This window comes from Drosophila arizonae, chromosome 3 (assembly GCF_054131065.1).
Source record: "Drosophila arizonae isolate 15081-1271.41 chromosome 3, UAZ_ARI_1.0, whole genome shotgun sequence".
NCBI lineage: Eukaryota > Metazoa > Arthropoda > Insecta > Diptera > Drosophilidae > Drosophila > Drosophila arizonae.
Genome location: NC_142923.1, coordinates 22099066 through 22117272, shown reverse-complemented (window position 1 = coordinate 22117272; position 18207 = coordinate 22099066). Strand labels below are relative to the sequence as shown.

The 18207-nt window shown below is 36.2% G+C and overlaps 5 protein-coding genes across 12 annotated transcripts in view; 1 reads left to right on the top strand and 4 right to left on the bottom strand.

The window, feature by feature from the left end:
* Nucleotides 1–420: 420 nt before the first annotated feature.
* LOC108611538 (coiled-coil domain-containing protein 43) lies at nt 421–1716 on the top strand. Its single transcript, XM_018004236.2, has 3 exons — nt 421–815; nt 871–1089; nt 1158–1716. Exons 1-3 carry the CDS (start codon nt 660–662, stop codon nt 1404–1406), a joined length of 624 nt encoding a protein of 207 aa, XP_017859725.1. The 5' UTR covers nt 421–659; the 3' UTR covers nt 1407–1716.
* Nucleotides 1717–1738: 22 nt separating this feature from the next.
* LOC108611536 (uncharacterized) lies at nt 1739–4299 on the bottom strand. The gene is made up of 2 exons (XM_018004235.2): nt 3544–4299; nt 1739–2225 (listed from the first exon to the last, which is right to left on the bottom strand). The coding sequence occupies exons 1-2, from the start codon at nt 4156–4158 to the stop codon at nt 1851–1853; spliced, it is 990 nt and encodes a 329-aa protein (XP_017859724.1). The 5' UTR covers nt 4159–4299; the 3' UTR covers nt 1739–1850.
* A 146-nt stretch (nt 4300–4445) lies between these two features.
* On the bottom strand, nt 4446–5929 carry lectin-30A (C-type lectin 30A). The gene is made up of 2 exons (XM_089463344.1): nt 5829–5929; nt 4446–5299 (listed from the first exon to the last, which is right to left on the bottom strand). The coding sequence occupies exons 1-2, from the start codon at nt 5886–5888 to the stop codon at nt 4667–4669; spliced, it is 693 nt and encodes a 230-aa protein (XP_089319470.1). The 5' UTR covers nt 5889–5929; the 3' UTR covers nt 4446–4666.
* Nucleotides 5930–6020: 91 nt separating this feature from the next.
* On the bottom strand, nt 6021–8049 carry LOC108609531 (uncharacterized). Of its 2 annotated transcripts, XM_089463342.1 has the most exons (3): nt 7898–8049; nt 7642–7831; nt 6021–7585 (listed from the first exon to the last, which is right to left on the bottom strand). In XM_089463342.1, exons 2-3 carry the CDS (start codon nt 7799–7801, stop codon nt 6912–6914), a joined length of 834 nt encoding a protein of 277 aa, XP_089319468.1. In that variant the 5' UTR covers nt 7802–7831; nt 7898–8049; the 3' UTR covers nt 6021–6911. The 2 variants fall into 2 exon arrangements, with proteins under 2 accessions (XP_089319468.1, XP_089319469.1); XM_089463343.1 differs by lacking the exon at nt 7898–8049 and having other exon boundaries at nt 7645–7882.
* A 993-nt stretch (nt 8050–9042) lies between these two features.
* Nucleotides 9043–18207, bottom strand: part of LOC108611535 (uncharacterized) — a 76098-nt gene continuing 66933 nt past the window's right edge. For 2 of the 7 annotated variants that reach the window (XM_089463333.1, XM_089463331.1), the window contains exons 6-9: nt 12563–12700; nt 11844–12492; nt 11101–11766; nt 9044–10040 (exon numbers count right to left, since the gene is read on the bottom strand). In XM_089463333.1, the coding sequence (XP_089319459.1) occupies nt 9910–10040; nt 11101–11766; nt 11844–12492; nt 12563–12700 (1584 nt within the window). In that variant the 3' untranslated portion in view covers nt 9044–9909. Of the gene's footprint in view, nt 10231–11100; nt 11767–11843; nt 12493–12562; nt 12701–18207 lie in introns of all 7 variants that reach the window. The other 5 variants (XM_089463334.1, XM_018004234.2, XM_089463335.1 and 2 more) reach the window with 4 other exon arrangements.

Genomic DNA, 18207 nt, shown 5'->3' with positions numbered 1-18207 from the left:
GTTTATGAAATTCAATTGTTATTGTTGTTGTATTGCAACAAAAACAAACAGCTGCATACTCTTGTCGCTTTAGCGGTATGGTGAGTATGCGCAGCCCGCAGCAAGTTCCCACACATTTCACATTTAACAGCATTTGCGTAATTATTCGTCGGCTATTTGAATAGTAAATACATCATTCAAAGAAACACACATTTAAAAAGCCTTAAATTAAGTATTAAACAGCAGCGCACAAACAAAATAACAATATTAAAATGTGCAGCGTTTAATAACACTAGTTGAACACTTGCTCACCGAGCACTGCACGCGTTCACAACTGTTGCGCACAGCTGGGCAGCGCTACGTAACAGTTGCGTAGATACCGATAGTTGTATTTATGTGCCATTGACAGGGACTGCTGAAAATATTAAATAAATGTCAAAGTATTACAATTTTGTGCTAAGCAAATAATTGACTTGCATAACTTTGCAGTGATTTTATTTTCATCTATTCATTTTAAATAATTTTACCATTTGTTCACGATATTCGCTCAGCTGTTTGTTTGGCTTTTAGCATTTGCCAACACTGCTGCACATGCTGTGCCGAATTTAGTTGCCTTTTGCGGCTTTTATTTGCCCGGACAACTGGATAGAAATTGCTGGCCCCCATTTGCTGCATTTAAGATGAGCGAATTTCAGACGTGGCTCAACGATCAGCTCCGCCAGCTCAATACAGATGAGAGCGTCTTTGGTGCATACATCATTGGCATTCTCGAGGGCGAGGAGGAGACACAAGATGAGAAAATCGAGGCACTCGAAGGGATACTCAGCGGCACCGAAGTGAGTGGAATTTAAGAGAAATTAACCGATTCATATAGCAAATCCTATGCAACAGGCCTCCAACATAGAGGAGCTGGTGGCCAGCATCTTACAGAAGTGGCTACAGAGCCATCCCAGCGCCGATGAGCCGCCCAAGAAGGGTCTGGACATCGATGTGAACGCACAGCTGGCCAAATTGCTCGAACAGCAAAAGCTCCAACCCGCCGTCAAAGAGCGCGAATATACCGAGGAGGAGCTGCGCATTAAGCAGCAAATATTAGCGCAATACTCACAGGTTTTAATTGATATTCCTTTTATTTATATGCACACAAGTGTCTCACATTTGATCTGCTCTGCTTTCAGACTGCTGTCAGCGAGGAGGAGGATGAGAACACAGATGGCGAGTGCGGCGAGCCAAGCGGGTCCAGTGTCATGGCGCCCAACACCAACAAGTCGGATGTGGCCAATCTGGCCAAGGAGAAGCGTGAGCAGGCGCGTCTGGAGAGTGCGGCCAAGAAGCAGAAGGACAAAGAGGATCGCGAGAAGCAAAAGCAGCTGCGCGAAGAAAAGAAAGAGAAACGCAAAACCGTCAAGGGTGAACGTCGCCGGTAACCGGCCCCCATCAAGCAAAAACCCAAAACAAAGAAAACAAAATCCGTCTGCCAACCCCTCAGCCTCAGCCCAACTCCCACAGCACAGATCTGTGCAGAAACTTACACAGTCTCTCAAAAGACATTACGAAACGAAAACCAAGAGACAAAACTCCATGAATACAGTCAGAATAATAACTATATATATATAGTATATATATTATTTGCATTGCAAATCAAATTGCAATTAATTATGTCAATGTATTTTGTTGCGAATTACGTTGATATTTGAAATTGTTTTTACTAAATTAAATTTAAAGTCGTTTTCACAATGCCGCAAAATTTTTAATTCGATTTCTAACGCTAACTTGGCTTTCTAATTAACTTCTAGGAATTATGTATAGAACTCGTTTGGTTTTTCCTTTGTAAATATGTATATCATTAATAGTTTCGTTTTCTTTATCGTTTATCCTTCGTCCTCATCGTCGTCCCCATCCTCATCATCTTCATCCACATCTTCCTCATCTTCATCATCATCGTCGTCGTCATCGTCGTCTTCCTCCTCCCCCACATCCTCGTTCTGCTGCTTGGCTGCTCCAGCTGGCTCCTGATCAGCGGTGCTCTCATTATTATCATTCTCATCGTTGGCCTCGCTTGGATTCGGTTCATTTGCTGCCGATGCCGCCGCCTCTGCCTCCGCCGCCGCCTCCGCCTGTAGCTCTATAGATAGTTTCTTGATGGCCTCTAGATCAGCCAATTGAATGCGTCTATTGTTAGGATCCAAGCAGTTGACTTTGACATCTATGAAATCACTAATATGCTGCTCATCCCAGCTGGAATACTGAGAGGAATAGTGAAACGTTTAATAAACAAACTGATGATCAAACTTGAATAATTTGTCTTAAGAAGAATGAATATTTTATGTAGATAAATTAAATGAATTTTTAGATATATCATAAAATTATTTACGTATTTTGTTGAATTCATGTTATTTTATTATTATGGCAGAATTATTTGTTAAAAAAAAATATCAAAATTCATGAAATATTTCTTTGTATTTTTAATGAGTTTTCTGTTTTTAATTAGTTTTTATATTTATGATATTATTTAGTTTTAATTATACTTGAAATCATTGGAACGATTGTGCTGTACCGCCACCTATGGATCAGTAGGGTAAGTAGTTTGCGTGATTATAACACGTAAGCCTGGAGATATGCAACACACATTGCATTCTAGTGACCTTCCAATGGAACGTGAAAATCATTTCAGTATTTCCTAACGGCACATCGTAATCTAGTTATCGCAATTGAAATTTCTACCCTGGCAACTGGCAGATTCAGAGGGATTATGCAAGTAGATCAAGTAGAATCCTTTATTATATGACAAGATGCCTAAAGTTGACATCAAGTGGAGTCCTATATATGAAGGTTTTTATATATTTTATTTTATTATTTTGCACTAGCAACATCTTGAAATTACCAGAATTTTATAAAATAATTATATTTTATAAAAGATTGGTATTTTTTTTTGTTTAGCTGGCAAGAAGATATTCCATATAATGCTAATGCTAATGCATTAGACAGAATCCTAGGAGTATATTACAAGCAGAATTCTGTGAAATTATGTACGCGATTTTTTGTGTTTGTCAATTTATAAATTAATGGTATTTGAAACGATATCAACAAAATTAGATATGCATTTGAAGCTCATATATATATAAGTTTACTCGAAAATCTCTAACTTATTTTGATTTTAAAAATCCCGTCATTTTTGTAGAGCCATTTATAGTTCAAATAAAATATAATTTATGTAATAAAATTTAAATAATAAATAGTAAATATTAATAGTCTAAGATGTCGGAATTTTTTTTTTTTTTTTATTGTTACATACATTGACACATAATCATCATACCCTCTAATAGCCAATTTAAATTATGCACAGGGAATGAGTGAATAGCCAATAGCAGGCGAGCATGATCGCTGCTAACAGCGACGCCGGCAGATCGCTGCCAGCGACTGCTTCTGCTCAGCCTTCAAAGAGAGCGTAAAGAGGAGAGCACCATTATAGCTGGAATGCAACGGTACTTATGCCTGTTGACATTGTTTTTTTTTTTTTTGGCAAATCTATTTATGGAGTTAAATTTTAGTACAGTCGCTTACCACAGAGCTGGAAGTGAAGAGCAGCTGCTGCTCTTGCGGCTTGGCCGCGTCCTCAGTCGTTTTGACGCGCAAATATTTCTGCAACAGATTCGTTTGCTCATCCTTGCGCCAGAGACAGAGCCGACTATTGAGCAGCCAATTCGCGTCCAACAGATCCCGTTTGTTGAGCAACAAATCCAATTGGGCCAATTTGACGAATTGCTTCTTGGGCGGCAGACCTTGTGCACGCTTCGCCGTCGAAGTGCTCGCCGCGGCGACATTTTCGAATTCGCCCTCACTGGGCTCCGATTCCAGATTATTGTCATCCTCCTCATCGTCCAGAGACTCGAAATCTTCGTCGCTTACCTTGGGCACAATCGTACGTCGCTTGCTCTTCGCTGCCGTTGCTGTTGCAGTTGCCTTGCGTTTGCGTCCAGCGCTGCCAGCGTCGCTGCCGCCAGCGCCAGCACCGCTGCTGCTGTTATTGTTGCCATTGGCGCGTGTCGGCTGCTTCTGTTGGCGTTGCTTCTTGTTGGGCCGCCAATCCTCCTCGGAATCATCGTCGTCCGGACTGTAGTCCTCCTCATCGGAATCCAGATCGAATGTGGTGGTCACCAGCTCCGTGCGACTACGCATTTTCCAACTGATTTAACGGCCCAAAAAATGAAATTCTCTATCCGTATTACTTTTTTGCCTTTAGCGCTGCGCTGCGTCTCAAAGCTAACTGAAAATTTGCTGTTGCTGTTGTTGTTGCCGCTGCTGCGACTCCCACATGTATTCGTTTGGGAGCAAATTGCAATACATCTTCTCTGCAACAGCGTTAGCCTTTTTTGGGGGTTGTTTCTCTCTTTGGCCTGGCGCGCGCTCACTTTCTCTCTCTCTCTCTCTTTCTCTCTCCCGCTCTATCAGCTCCATGCAAAAGCTTTTTTGTACCTGTAAGCACTGATGCTATTTCAGACTTTTTCCCGCCAGATTTAGCTTTCTTAATATGTAGTTCTGTTGCAGGAAGATTTGAAAACAGCGTGAAGCGGGAAATTTAGCTCTTTAAGTTTTTAATTATTATTATTTATTTGCAGTGCACATTTATTAAAAAATATAACAGATATTACAAAATTCCTTTCCAGCTAGATCAAAAATTACAAATCTATCCATCGAATTCACAAATGAAATTCAACAGGTGAATGCAATCGATGTCATTCATTTTAAACCCAGTAAAATACAAATGAACGCAATTTTCTTTGCCCACCTTATTGGGTTCGTTGCTATGCCAGATCAGGAATTTAGCTTTCTGGCCAGCTGTTAGCGATCGGTAAACCGATTCTTCACCAAGGTCATTGATATCAGTCCAATAATACTTTTCGCTCTTTAAGTATGGAATAAGTGCATCAAGTTCCTGCTGATTAGCTAGGGTGAGGAGATGGGAGCCAAGTGTGGTGCATTTATGTGCCGCGGCAAACCAGTTCAACTTCTGTTCTTGCTCAATGTAATAAAACTTCGATCCGATTCGCTGAAACAGGGAGGGAACTTTTCTACAACGGTCGATTGATGTATTTTGCTCCTTCAATTTCAGCTTAACCTCCTCGATTGCGCTGCCGTGGCTGGCTAGAGTTCCTGCTTGTGTGGCTACCTGACCTTCGACCTTGTCCAGCCTGGATTCCGTGTTCATCGATTGGCATACATTAGACACGACATTCAAATGATCCAGCAGCGGCTGTAATGCTTTGAAACAATAAGCTCCACATTGGCTCCATGGATTTGCAGACGATGTAACTGGTTTCTGAAAAGAATTCGGATTTTTATACCCTGAACCCATTTTCAATGGGAAATCAGGGTATAATGGTTTTGTTAAATGTATGTAACAGGCAGAAGGAGGCGTGGCAGACCCCATAAAGTATATATATATTCTTGATCAGGGCGACGAGCTGAGTCGATTTAGCCCTGTCCGTCTGTCCGTCCGCCCGTCTGTCCGTATGCTTGAACGCGTCGATCTCAGAAGATATAAGAGCTAGATATGCACGCGCATATCGAGCTTTGCTTTAAATATCGATAACTAGCTCCGTTATTTTGTTATTGATTAAAAACATTATCGAAAACCAGTAATATATTTATATCTCCTACATCTTTATTGCTAGAGTCTCTAAATTTTATATGTTTTTATATGTATACTTATATGCATTTTATACAATTTCGATTTTTGTCAAAATTGATAAGATATGATGGAAAATATATGTAGAGCTCTGACGCCCCATGAAGTTTTTTGAAGAGTTGGTTTGTCTGTTTAAAATATATAGACATTTGCTGCATACCGTATTCATCAAGCATCCCAACGCAACGTACGTTAACGTAACTAAGAAGTGAAATTCCATTTTTATAGACAGTTCTATAAAGTTGCTACCGGTCTGCCTTCCACAAATAAACTGACTGATCTCAGCTCTATCGAATGATTTTATATAGAATTCATTAAGAATGTGCCATGGCAAAAAATAAAAAGATTCGTATTCATTTACAGATTTTATAGCATTCAATAATATTGCTTGAAAATAATCTTATACAGAGTAACATTATACAGTGAAGCTTGGATAATGGAAATCTTTAAGCACAGCTGAAGAAATTCATTTTGTTCAAGTCTTGTCTTTTTCTAGGAATACGACTAATTGATATACAAATTTCGGCAAAGTGACAGATTCAATAGATTGATCAGTACTGTACCATAGCATTATATGTATATGTTCTCTACTTATTGTAGAAGAAGGTCACTCAGAATACGTATCACCGAGATTAAATCATACGCGATTTGCTAAATGACGCCTTCTAGCTTAGAAGTTCGAAGCGTTGACCGACATTTATATGTCTACGTTTGCCTGGGGCTTTTCCCTAATTCCGCTATATATTGAGTATTATTAGAGCTAAAGAATTCAGAAATCAATAAAATATGACATATTGAGGGTATTGGGGGGCGTGGCAACACCTTGAACACCTTTTCTGTTTCACATAAAGTTAATATTCAAATATACCAATTATGGGAGTGGCAAATCGTTCTGACATCTGTTGACATTATGCTGGATAAACCGCAAAATTAATAAAATAAAGATCGCATAGCTGTTTGCAAAACCTAGCGGTAATTAGGTAATCATAATAAATTTGGCATTATAATTTTGGGGAGGTTTCGAAACATAGTTTCATTCATAAGAAGTCTATTTTAATAGGAAAATATTTACGAATTGACGAGGGGACGAATATTCGGACTGTAATGTCTACATAATATAATATATTCCTATATAATATATATTAAGATTTTAAATCTATATCTATATCTATATCTATATATATATCTATATATACTATTCGCTTCAGTTTCTGCTCTCGAAGTGTTAAAAACGTAAATTATATTAATCATTATCATCATCTTTTACTATTATCAATTCCTTAGCTTTACCCTTTATTATTCTATTTATTTTAATCCCGCTTTCTTTTCTTTTGCTTTTGAATTCTGGGCGAGATTTGTCGAGTTTTAGCAGACGCTGACCAAATTCGTGCATTCGCTTAACGTTCAGCTCAGGTGATGTCCTTGTACGTGAGCTGAAGCAGTTGTTGTTGTTGTTGCTGGAATTGTCTGTGTTGGTGTCCTGTTGGGCACTCGAGTTCGCTGTGAGTCTGCGAGCTTGATCTTCGCTTGATTGGCTTCTACCCCTCTCTGTTAGTTCCCCTCTCTGATCCAGCTGCAGCAGACGCTGATGCAGCTCACGTTTGCGTTGGCTGCTCGATATCTTGGGCTTTTGTTGAGGCGCTTCCTTTGGGCGTTCCAAATTCATGAGACGCTGGCGCAGATCGCGCATTTGCTGGGCACGCAGCAGGGATGAAGAGGAAGACTGTCGCCCGGACTGCTCAGCAATGAGGTTATTTGACTTGGATTTATTTACTTGAGCGCTTGCCATGTCCACCTTCATCAATCGTTCACGCAGTTCGTTCACAGTCGAACGACGATTATTTGATTTGGCTTCGGTGGAGGCTGCGGCTGAGACTGGAATGCATTGACAGAACTCCAAATGCTTTTCACCTCCCACTAAAATAGTTTATATATTTAATAGAGATATGCCAATTAGAAACAAACATATTTACAACTGTTTATCGTCTGCTGTGTTTCATCGCATTCCTGTTTTATTTCCGTATGCAGACGCTCTTCTATTTTAATGGGTCCTATGTCCATTTCATATTCTGGTACTTCATAATCATCCGGATATTCCTTCTTAATGCAGTTTATATCCATATATTGCTGCATTTTCCAAAAATTGTTTCTCTCTTAGGAATACTGTAAAACAAACAGACTTGTTTATTCCAGCTGTTTCTAGAGATGAGACGCAAGTAATAAAGTTACCTATCGCAATCCGTAAAGTCACGCCAATTATATCGATTATTGGATAGCGCGAAAATTTAAATTGTCTAGAAAAATAGAAAACATTATAGCTTCTTCAATAAAATTACTAAATAAGTACTTTCAATATGGGAGAAAAAAAAAAAAAAAACAGAAAAACAGAAATTAACGCCTTAATTTAACAAAAAATTATACGATAGATAGAAGCTGTTATGTTAATGATTTAATTACGTCCATTATTAATATTAGTATCTTTTTACCTGTGACGTCACAAATTTTCACAACTATCGAATCACCACTCAATCTTCGTGCACATATCGATAGTCTGCGAGTGCTTTGCGCCTTAGCAACGATCCCTAACCGTTTACCGTTTTAAATTTGTCGGCTGTAAAATTTGTCAAGTTTTGCGTGCGGGTTTTTGTGTTATAAAATGCCAATATGAATTGGTGAATAAATAAATAAGTTGGTCAAAAAAGCATAAGCTGATATAAGTGCGCATATATGTAATTGTATTTATACCTATTTAATACATATTTAAGTGCTGTTCAACTTAGCTGCTGTAGTGAAAATAAAAATATTTAGAAATAACGGCATATTTTGTTCTTTTTTTTCCAGTGAATTGCATGCATAGTTATATACAACATATGTGCATGTGTAAGTATGTTCGCAGTGGTAAAATTTAAATAAATTAAACATAATTAAATTAAATAATGCAAATATGTTGCAATTCAATTAAATTTTTGGGTATTGCAATTTTGAGTGTGCTTAATTTTAAGAATTGCATAAAAGAGCAGTAGAAAGATTCGCGAACGAAGGATAACTTCGAGTAATCTTCGGCAATTATACTTCGGTTAACGCGTTTGTGTTAGTGTTTGTGATAATAGCAAAGAGAAAATGCGAATGTGTGACTGCTTTGGAAATATGAGAGTAAAAGAGACAAATGTGTGTGCAAAAAGTGTGATGAGAGTTCCAGTATGCAAGCAAGATTTATTGGAAGTGTCTATTTAATGAAGCGAGTATTGGAATATTTGATATCAAGGTAAAGTGAAAAATTCTTGCGCAATTTACAATTTATTTTAATTTTTAATTTGAATTGTCTTCAATACTATAAATATTATATTGTATATCAAGGAAAAACACATTGAATTGTTTTATAATTTATTTTATTTTGACATTTTACATAAAGTCAGCTAAAGCTAAATAAATCTTATAATTGTAGTAATAGGGGGACTAGAAGATTATGCTTCCACAATTAATATCACGTAATATTCTAAACAAAATAATCCATTGATAGTCATTAACACAATTCTATAAACTAATTGACATCAGGAAAAAAGAAAAAAAACATAAGATTCGAATTTTTCATGTGTATAATTTAAAAATTCCTATTAAAAAATTAAAAATGTGTTAAATTTATATTTATGCTGAATTTTTAATATGACAATTATGTCTGAACACTTTCAATTCCAATAAAGATATTGCGTTCCATATAATTTTTTAGTCCTAGTTAATGTTCGTAAAATTTAGAATATATTATTTCTCATCTAGTCCTCCCACATACCAATAGAGCTGTTGTTCTAGACAATGTTTTTGATTTGATAAAGCTGGACAATGTAGCACACTAAAACTACTAGAGAATTGTAATTTTATTTGTAATTAAACTACATATTTAAACTAATTATAATTATTTCAATTGTATGTTTATTTATTTTTTACTACAATAACTCGCTGGCATGCTTTAGCCAAGCGCTAGAAAGTCGCTGCATTTAAGGTCTACAAATGATATATATTTTACATAGTTTTTAAAATATATTATTATTATTATTTATTATTTTCTTGATATTGCCTTTATTCAAGTATTATATGTTGACTAATTTGATAATTTGATTTCACTTAAACATTAGTCTACATATTGGGCTAATGGTAATGCATATTTATGTGTGTTCGTACCACCTCTCACATGACATACATACATATTATTTTATATGTATATTCAGTATTTAGACTTTTAACCGCTATACGCGCGTGGGTGTTCCAAAGATGGGGACGTTGTTGCGTCGCTGGGCCAGCGGGGAGGCGGGCACTGGCATCGGTCCGTTGTTGTTGTTGTTCAGTCGACGTTGTTGGCTATCCGAATGGGCACGTTCTACAAGAATTGATATTCTATCTATCAGATAATGTGTCTCTATATGCATATACATCAATATATACATATATCATGGGGTATAACTGATTTGGGACATGCTTGTTTGGGTATTTCGGTTCTTTGTATAGGATCGCCGCATGCAATATTTTGTTCGTTCAATCATTTATTTACCACATATTTTCCGTTTCTTCTGCAATTCGTTAACATGCAATTGAAATAAAAAATAATAATACAATATTTAATATTTACAATTAAATATGTTAGAAAATTATAATGTGTTGCGTGCGAATGTTAGGAAGTTAATTAATAATAATTTACTAAAATTAATATTTTATATTATAGTTTTTATAAATATTCAATCAAATCAAAAAATATTCTACCCAATAGGTAAAATATCTAATTAAAACAATATTTTAAGCTTAATGATTCAAAATAGAATAATAATAATAACTCAATTATAATATTATGTAAATTTATTATATTCAATCTTAATAATAATATAATTATTTTTTTTGTAAATTCCTATTATCTTTATGTACGCAATAAAAAAAAAGAAATATATATATATATTTATTTATTATAAAGATGGCATATAGTAATACTATAACAATAAAACAAGACTTACAGAAAATTTTTTGTAATAGTAATTTCTTTTTTATGTTTTATATTGTATTGTAATCTAATATTTAAATAAAGTTACTATTAAAAAAAATCATCATTTATATATATATGCATAAAATGAGTAGAAGCCTATTCTATTCTATTCGCTATTGGTCATTCAAATTTAAAGCTAATTCCAAAAGTTAGTTTTGCTATAAATAAATCTGGCCTTTATTTTTTATTTGGTTGATAAACTTTTTCTAAGTTCAAGTTATATACATACACATATAATATTTTATATGGCAAATAATACACATTCCTCTACACATTCTCTATTCATTCAAATATATTATATTATTGTTGCTCAAAATACACTTCTTAAAAAAAAAAATATTATTTACAAAATTAGAAAAATCATTCCCCCCAATTTAAAAGTGCATTTGTATGGATAAATATTTACCTCGAAACTTGAGGCCCTGGGCCTCGTTGATGATGGCCGCCAGAGCTGGATGCTGATAACGCTCCCGGAATATGGCCGATCCGTTCATGGCGGAGCCGGCGTTGCCGTTGAGCGTGCCGCTGTTGCCGTTGCCATTGCCATTGCTGTGATGGTGCATGATCTTGTGCTGTGGCGTATGCTGGGGCGTTAGTGAAATGGGGGGCGTGGCATTGCCATTCTTATAGTAGCGATTCTGATTGGGGTCATAGGTGCCGTTGGTGTTGGTATTGGTGTTCTGCTCGTGATTATGATTGAGACGATTGGCCAACTTAATGGATGCACAGCGCTCCTCCTCATTGTTGCGCATCTTCAGTATGCGCTGATCCTGCACTGAGTAGCGCGAGCCGTGCAACGCGTTCAACTGATTCAGATTGTTCACCTGGGCGCTCAGCTTCTTGGCGCGGAAGCTGCCGCCGGGCGAATTGTTGAGCAGCGTGCCACGTGATGAACTGCCATTCGTTTCGGTGCTGTCGCGACTTGCGGCCTCGCGATAGCTGGAGGGGCGGTGTGTAGATGGAGGCGTGTCCAGGCCACTATCATGGGCCGAGCAGTCCAGCTCCTGTTTGTTGTTGGCCAGGCCAGCAGTGCTGCCGCCATTCGCATTGTGAGTGGGCAGCATGGGTTGAACTAGAACGGAGAGAGAGAGAGAGAGAGAGAGATAGTTTAAGTCTTAGTTATACACGGTGAAAATTTGTTGAGCTCACCTGAATGGCGCATATCGGTGGGCGCACGAGGTTTGCGATAGAGCCAATCTCTGTCCAGTTCATTGCCATTGTCCGGTTGGGCGCTGATGCCGCGGAAAAGTCTGGGGCGACGCAACTGCACCTCAGCCTCCTCGGCGGTCTCCTCGTCGACCACCTGATTGGAACCGAAGCTGCTGTTGATGAAAATCCGTCGAGGCGAGCCATACAAGACGCCACCAGCCTGGGTGAAGCTGTTCTGCGCCGAGGCATAGCCATTCGAGTAACGACTGAGATTTGCATTGCTGTGATGCGGAATTTTTTGCGGTGTGGAGTGATTCGTTGAGATGCCGCTCAAATGATGATTATGATTCTCATTGTTGAGGGCACTCAGATCGGGCACAGAATCGCTGAACAGAAATGGATTGGCACCCGCATAGCCATTTAGGCTACCAGCGCCGATTTTATGACGCGCCAGGCCGCCGCCGCCGCCGCTCGCCGAGCCATTCGTCATCAGCCAATCGTCCAGGGCGCTGGAATAGGTGCTGCCCAGGCCAAAGTGCTGGAACTGCAGCGAGGCATGCGAGACGGGTGCGGCCAGAGAGGCGCGCGATCTGGGACCCTGGGCGATCTTCAGCGCGCGACGACGCTCTTTGGAGGTCAGCGTGCATTCCTGTGTTTGGGGAAACATTCAATTCTATTTAGTATAAATCCACTTTGGGCTAATTCATGCAAAGACTTACTTCCAGCAGCTCAAACCAATCCTCGAGGCCATCGTCGCAGCGCAAGAGCACCCGACCCTCGCGTCCCAGCAGCAGCCCAATGGCGCTATACGAGCGTCTATTGAGCCATTCCACCTTCTCCACGTCGACCAGCTTGACCTGAAATGATTCAACAAAACAATAATAAGTCCACGATCTACTACATCATTGTTACACTGCAATACAATAGGAATAAAAGTCAAAGGTTAGGCAATGATCGCTGGACTGACTGACTGACTCTCTGGGCCACGCAGCAGGGGTCTGGGAATTGGACTGCAACTCAACTAAAGACGTGCACGTTTCTCAAGATTGTGATGAATGGAGACATGAACATCCAAAAGAATTAAAGCAGTTGCGTGATCGCAAAGGGTAAGGGGGATTCAAAATAGTTTTAAATTTCAAATGAAATTACTAGGGAGGATAAAGATTAAAGAAGAATTTATAAGCTAGAAAATGTTCAATAATATTTAAAAGTAGATTAGTAGAGCTTAAAACGTTAATATACAAATTTAAAAATACATCAAAAATGCAAAAAAATGTACAGATTGTAATAAAAAATTGAATAAAAAACATAAAACAATTGGAGACCCTCGAATTTTTTTTTTTACTTAAAAAAACTATTCTTAACAATTATTAAAGGAGAAAACTATATTTTGAAGTAAGATAAAAACAAAAATAAATAAATAATGAAAAGTAAATAAATTATGAATAATAAATAAATATATAAATATAGGCTATAAAAATATATATTTTTAAATTATTTGAATGAAAAATTGAAAAAAAAACAATTGAAAATTAATTAATTAACAAATTAATTACATGTATTTTTATTTATTTCAAAAATGGTTTAAGACCAAGCGTTTTGGGGCTTTTGTTAAGCTTTAATGCAACCATTCCATATAGTAAAAAAATCAGATTATTTTCATATTCAATTTGGAGTTGCTGAAATTCTCTTTGTGTTTTCTTCCTCTTTCTTTGGTTTCTTTAAGCTGTCGAAAAAGCTTAGAATGTCTATGACATCAGCCGAGCTGTAGTTGCCATTTAAGATTGCATCGCAGTTGCCATTCGAAACTAATGCACTTAAATTTAATGGCAGACGCCATAAAATAAATTGCTACTCAATTATTTTTAGCACGTCTTTATGCAAAACTTTTGGTCCAACAACAATACAACAATTAAGTGGCTGGCGCCCTCTATCTATCTACCTATCTCGCTCTACACTATCTACCTTTCTCTGGCAACTATTGAACGTTTCTTTTTGTTTCTTCGTTCACGTTGTTCTGCTCTCTAATTTGGTCTTAGTGCATTTTGCAACTCGGTTAAAAGTCATTAGGCCAGGCTGACAGTTTTGCCCTGGCCAAGTGCAAAAACTTTTTAACCATGTAGAACTTTTATTGAACTCATTTTTCTTCATTGCTGTTGTTGTTGTTGTTGTAGTTGTGCTGGGCAAGTTTATTTGCTTGTTGTTGGCGCTGCTTTATGGCCAGAACTTAAAGCTGTTACCGATTCTGTGCTCCAGCTAAAAACTATACGAGGCCATTAGGCAAATATGTCAGCAGCGTGTGGCAATTAGCCAAGTTATGCGATACCAAACGTTGGCCAAGACATTTTTCTTAGCTATCCGCTCGCCGCTTCTATTTTTATGGCCAACCATAATTAAGTTGCTTTAAACGTTGCGCACAGTGAATGGGAAACGTTTTTATGATAAATTGCGCAATTTATGTTTACAATATAAAGCATCAGCAGCAACAACTACAAAGATGGTATTAGATTGGATTTGAGATACAAGGGTTGGGAGATATGCGTGTGTGATCGCTCATCATGCCGCTGCAGCATGTCAAAAGCCAAAGGCCTTGTCGTACAACCATTAAAGTGCGCCCCAATGAAATGATCTAAGACCATAAACGACGCGCTGGAATTATCTGTGTGGGCTGCAAAACTTGCCAAATATTATAGGTTATTTGTGGGTGCCATAGATATATATATATGTATCTATAATTTACATACATATGAAAAGAGATTTATAGTACATTTATTTTGAGCAGTTTCGTGTATGGAAAACGTTTATTTGAAATCATATTAATATGCTTTCTAGTTAATCCTGCTGCGTATTATAGCTGACTCAGCTATTAGACATTGATGTGTGCGGGACTAGACAATATGGAAAACATTTTAAAAATGGTTTATTATTTATTTAAAAATTAAATTTTCAGAGAAGAATATAAATTATAAGAGAATAAGAATAGCAAGAGACATTTAAAAACAGACAGATATTTTAACTTGAGATATTAACTTAAATGCTTTAAATAGATTAAGCATGTAAACAAAAATTATATAAACAAAATTAGGCGAAGATGCAAAATTTGCAAAAAAATTCTTCTTTTAATATGCTTATAGGCAATATGTTATTTATTATCCAGAATATTATGAACACTATAAAGAAATAATTTTAAAATATATTTGAGATCAAGCCTTTATATAAAGTAGAATAAATTTAAAACGGATCAGAATTCAATATTAAGAAAAAATTTAATATAAATGTACATGCCACAAATATGAGTTTACATTTAATATTAAAAAGTTTTTAAAAATATAATTCCGTTCCACAATTTTTCGGACTCCATTCTAATTCAATTCAAATACTTTTGCTTTCCTATCCAAAATGTATTGAATAAGTTAACAATCTAACTTAGCTGACCCTCATTAATCCAATTTACAATCACAAAAAAAAAAAAAAAAAAAAAAAAAAAAAAAAAAAAACAAAACAATGTATTTTCCAATTTCCGCCTAAAAAAATTAGCTTAGTAAATTAGCCGCAAAATTTACACAAAAAAAAAAAAAAAAATAAATAAATAAATAAATTTATATATATAAAAATAATAATAATAAACCGAAAGAGAGAAAAAACTGAATCGGTTTCAAGGCTGCCATTGATTAGCTGTTATTGTTATTATTATGGTTATTGTTTGTTGTGTTTCATATTTTGTCATATTCAATAGCATTCGCTTGTCAAAACTGAATAATAATAAATTCGATATGTAGGCATCATGGTATTGAGTATTTCTTCATTTAAAGACATTATTCGGTGCGCTTTTGATTGATTTGTGAGGTTGAATCTCGATGCTTTATAAACTTTTCATATTTCTGATATTTATTTCACGAACATTTTGCCATCTTTTCCATTTTAATTATGCAAATGCATTTTTAAAAGATTTCAGCGTGCCGCTAGGCATGCTCGCTCAATTAATATCGAATCATTATAGCGGGAGTATATACATATCCGATTTCCAGCATAAAAAATCAATATTGATTTCAATCACTGTCAAAGTGCAGAGAAGCAGAAACAAGAAGAAAAAAAAAAAAAACTGCAAACTTTGGTGGCAGTCTTAGTCAACCCGCAGGCTCTCGATTGCTGCTACCTTTTGCTCACCTCGCCACCCCCCTCATTATGTGCATCTCTCTCTCTCTTCTCCTCTGTTCTCTCTCTGTCGTGATTGCTGTCACGTCGCCTGTAATTATTAAGCATCGCTACATTTCACGCGCGATTGATTTTCCCCGTGGAAATCAACGGCTGACAGTGGGCACAGCAATGCGCTTCATTGACAGGTCTTCCAATCAACATCATCATTATCATCATCATCAGCTCGCAAAATTTTCAATCATTTTGAAATTTATGCAAAAATCAAATTAAATAATTAGACTGTAAATGAGGCTGTCTACTGCCTTTCATCGCACATCTAATTGATTAAGTTGATTACATTGACAAGGTGTTATTGATTCCAGTTCTCATGTCAACTAATACATAAACAGACGGGAGAATGCGCGTATGTGTGCGCGCAAATTGGAATATGCTTTGAAGTGAATTCAATAAATAAAACGGAATACATTATCTATTGTCTAGCTGATAATAGGAAATTATCGTTGAATATACTTATTTAAATAAATTTAGCGTATGTATAAAAATTAAGCATATAATTAAAAACACGATGAAAAGTAAAACAAAATATAAACAAAATTATAAAACAATTTTAAATATTTATAAATAAGTTATAAGAACTATATAAAATTCAAGTAATTATTTGAATAATTTTATAATATTTCAAATGTTAAATGCATTTTAAATTAAAAATAATGTCTCCAACTGAAACACTATTTCCACAATTTCAACCGCAAGTAAGTGTATTAAGTGGATAAAGAAGTCAACTCCATAGAGACCTCTAATGAGGAAGACAGCCAATGGCCTCACTGCTCAATGACTTGATTTTGTTCATGGTTAGTTTGGCTGGTTGTTGTCTTTGCTAATACGTGTGGGTGTCTGAACTAGAGATGCCCAAATTTGGAAAAATGTTCGCTTTGAATATTCGATGAAATACTGAAGGTCTTGAAGTGTAAAAAGAAAATGCTTGGACAAATTTAAAGATTATGTGAGATCGTATTGCGAGATTTAATGAAGAGAGGAATATAATTCAATTTATTTTTAAATGTTTCAATAGATGTTTATTAAAGATGTTTAATATCTAATACCATAATACGCTTTTTAATGAGAAAAGTACAAACATAAACTGATTCAATTCTTGGCGAAGGTTGCACTATCCCGCATATTTTAGCTGAAATACTCTTTATCCATACATTATATCACCGCAATTTGTTGCTGGGGATTGCCTTTCTTTCCCCCATCTAAACTTGTCTCTCTTTTTCGCATTAAATTCCATTTACCTTGATTATCTGCTGCTCTCGCTGAATTGTTTATTTTGGAAAATTGCCCGCAATAAATAAAAATGTTTGCTGCTGCGTTTGAAATTAATTTTAATTTTAAATCAAGCTGTAAACAACAAAACAGTGCAAACTATTTATTGACGCTGCTTTTGCAGAGATTTGAAGTAGCGAAAAGCGAGCTACATAAAATAAATAGAGATAAAACCTAAATTAAACGAAAATAAAAGCAATTTTCCCATGATCTCTTTATACTTGCTGTTGTTGTTGTTGTTGTTATTGCTGTGCTAAGTGGCATTTGTATTGCTGCTGCTGCTGCTGCTGTTGTTGTTATTGTTGTAGCTTTATGTGCATTTTCCTTATTTGTTTAAAAGCAACAACAACCAACCATTTCATTGCAATCGTGTGTTTTATTTATTTTACTTTTTTGCTTTACTCTTTTGCTTCTTTCCTGTTTTGCTATGCATTTTAATTTTACCCGTTGCCTTTTAGCTACGTATTTGCTTTGTTTTAATGGCAAAGTTTTGGAAGCTGTAGCTGGTGCGGGGCAGGGCTAGTGGGCCAGGCCCTCATGTGGGACGTACCGATAGTTAGGCAAATTAACATGCAGTATCTGCAAGTTTTAGCCAATTAGCAGAGTTTTGGACACGCGGTAATGAGCCCTGCTGCAGTAGAGAAATGCAGTGGGAAATGGAGCTTATTCAAATAGGAATAGAATGCGACATATCAAGTGCAAGTTTGAATGCAAAATAGTTGAACTAATTTTTTATTTTTCATATTTATTTTTAGCAATTTTTTTTTTTTAATTTTAGGGGTCTATATTTATATAATTAAATTTTTTTTAAATTAATTTTTTAGTGTTATTTATTAATTTTTATTTTTTAAATTAATATACTTCCATTTTTGTAATAGTC

Bases quoted from the DNA above. Each gene is read 5' to 3' on its own strand.
- LOC108611538 (XM_018004236.2), top strand. From the start codon at position 660: ATGAGCGAATTTCAGACGTGGCTCAACGATCAGCTCCGCCAGCTCAAT. The intron at 816-870 runs GTGAGTGGAATT...CCTATGCAACAG, and splicing joins GGATACTCAGCGGCACCGAA to GCCTCCAACATAGAGGAGCT. The intron at 1,090-1,157 runs GTTTTAATTGAT...CTCTGCTTTCAG, and splicing joins TATTAGCGCAATACTCACAG to ACTGCTGTCAGCGAGGAGGA.
- LOC108611536 (XM_018004235.2), bottom strand. From the start codon at position 4,158: ATGCGTAGTCGCACGGAGCTGGTGACCACCACATTCGATCTGGATTCC. The intron at 2,226-3,543 runs GTAAGCGACTGT...TATTCCTCTCAG, and splicing joins TCTTCACTTCCAGCTCTGTG to TATTCCAGCTGGGATGAGCA.
- lectin-30A (XM_089463344.1), bottom strand. From the start codon at position 5,888: ATGGAATTTCACTTCTTAGTTACGTTAACGTACGTTGCGTTGGGATGC. The intron at 5,300-5,828 runs GTATGCAGCAAA...AATTCTTTTCAG, and splicing joins TGGGATGCTTGATGAATACG to AAACCAGTTACATCGTCTGC.
- LOC108609531 (XM_089463342.1), bottom strand. From the start codon at position 7,801: ATGCAGCAATATATGGATATAAACTGCATTAAGAAGGAATATCCGGAT. The intron at 7,586-7,641 runs GTAAATATGTTT...AAACTATTTTAG, and splicing joins ACAGCAGACGATAAACAGTT to TGGGAGGTGAAAAGCATTTG.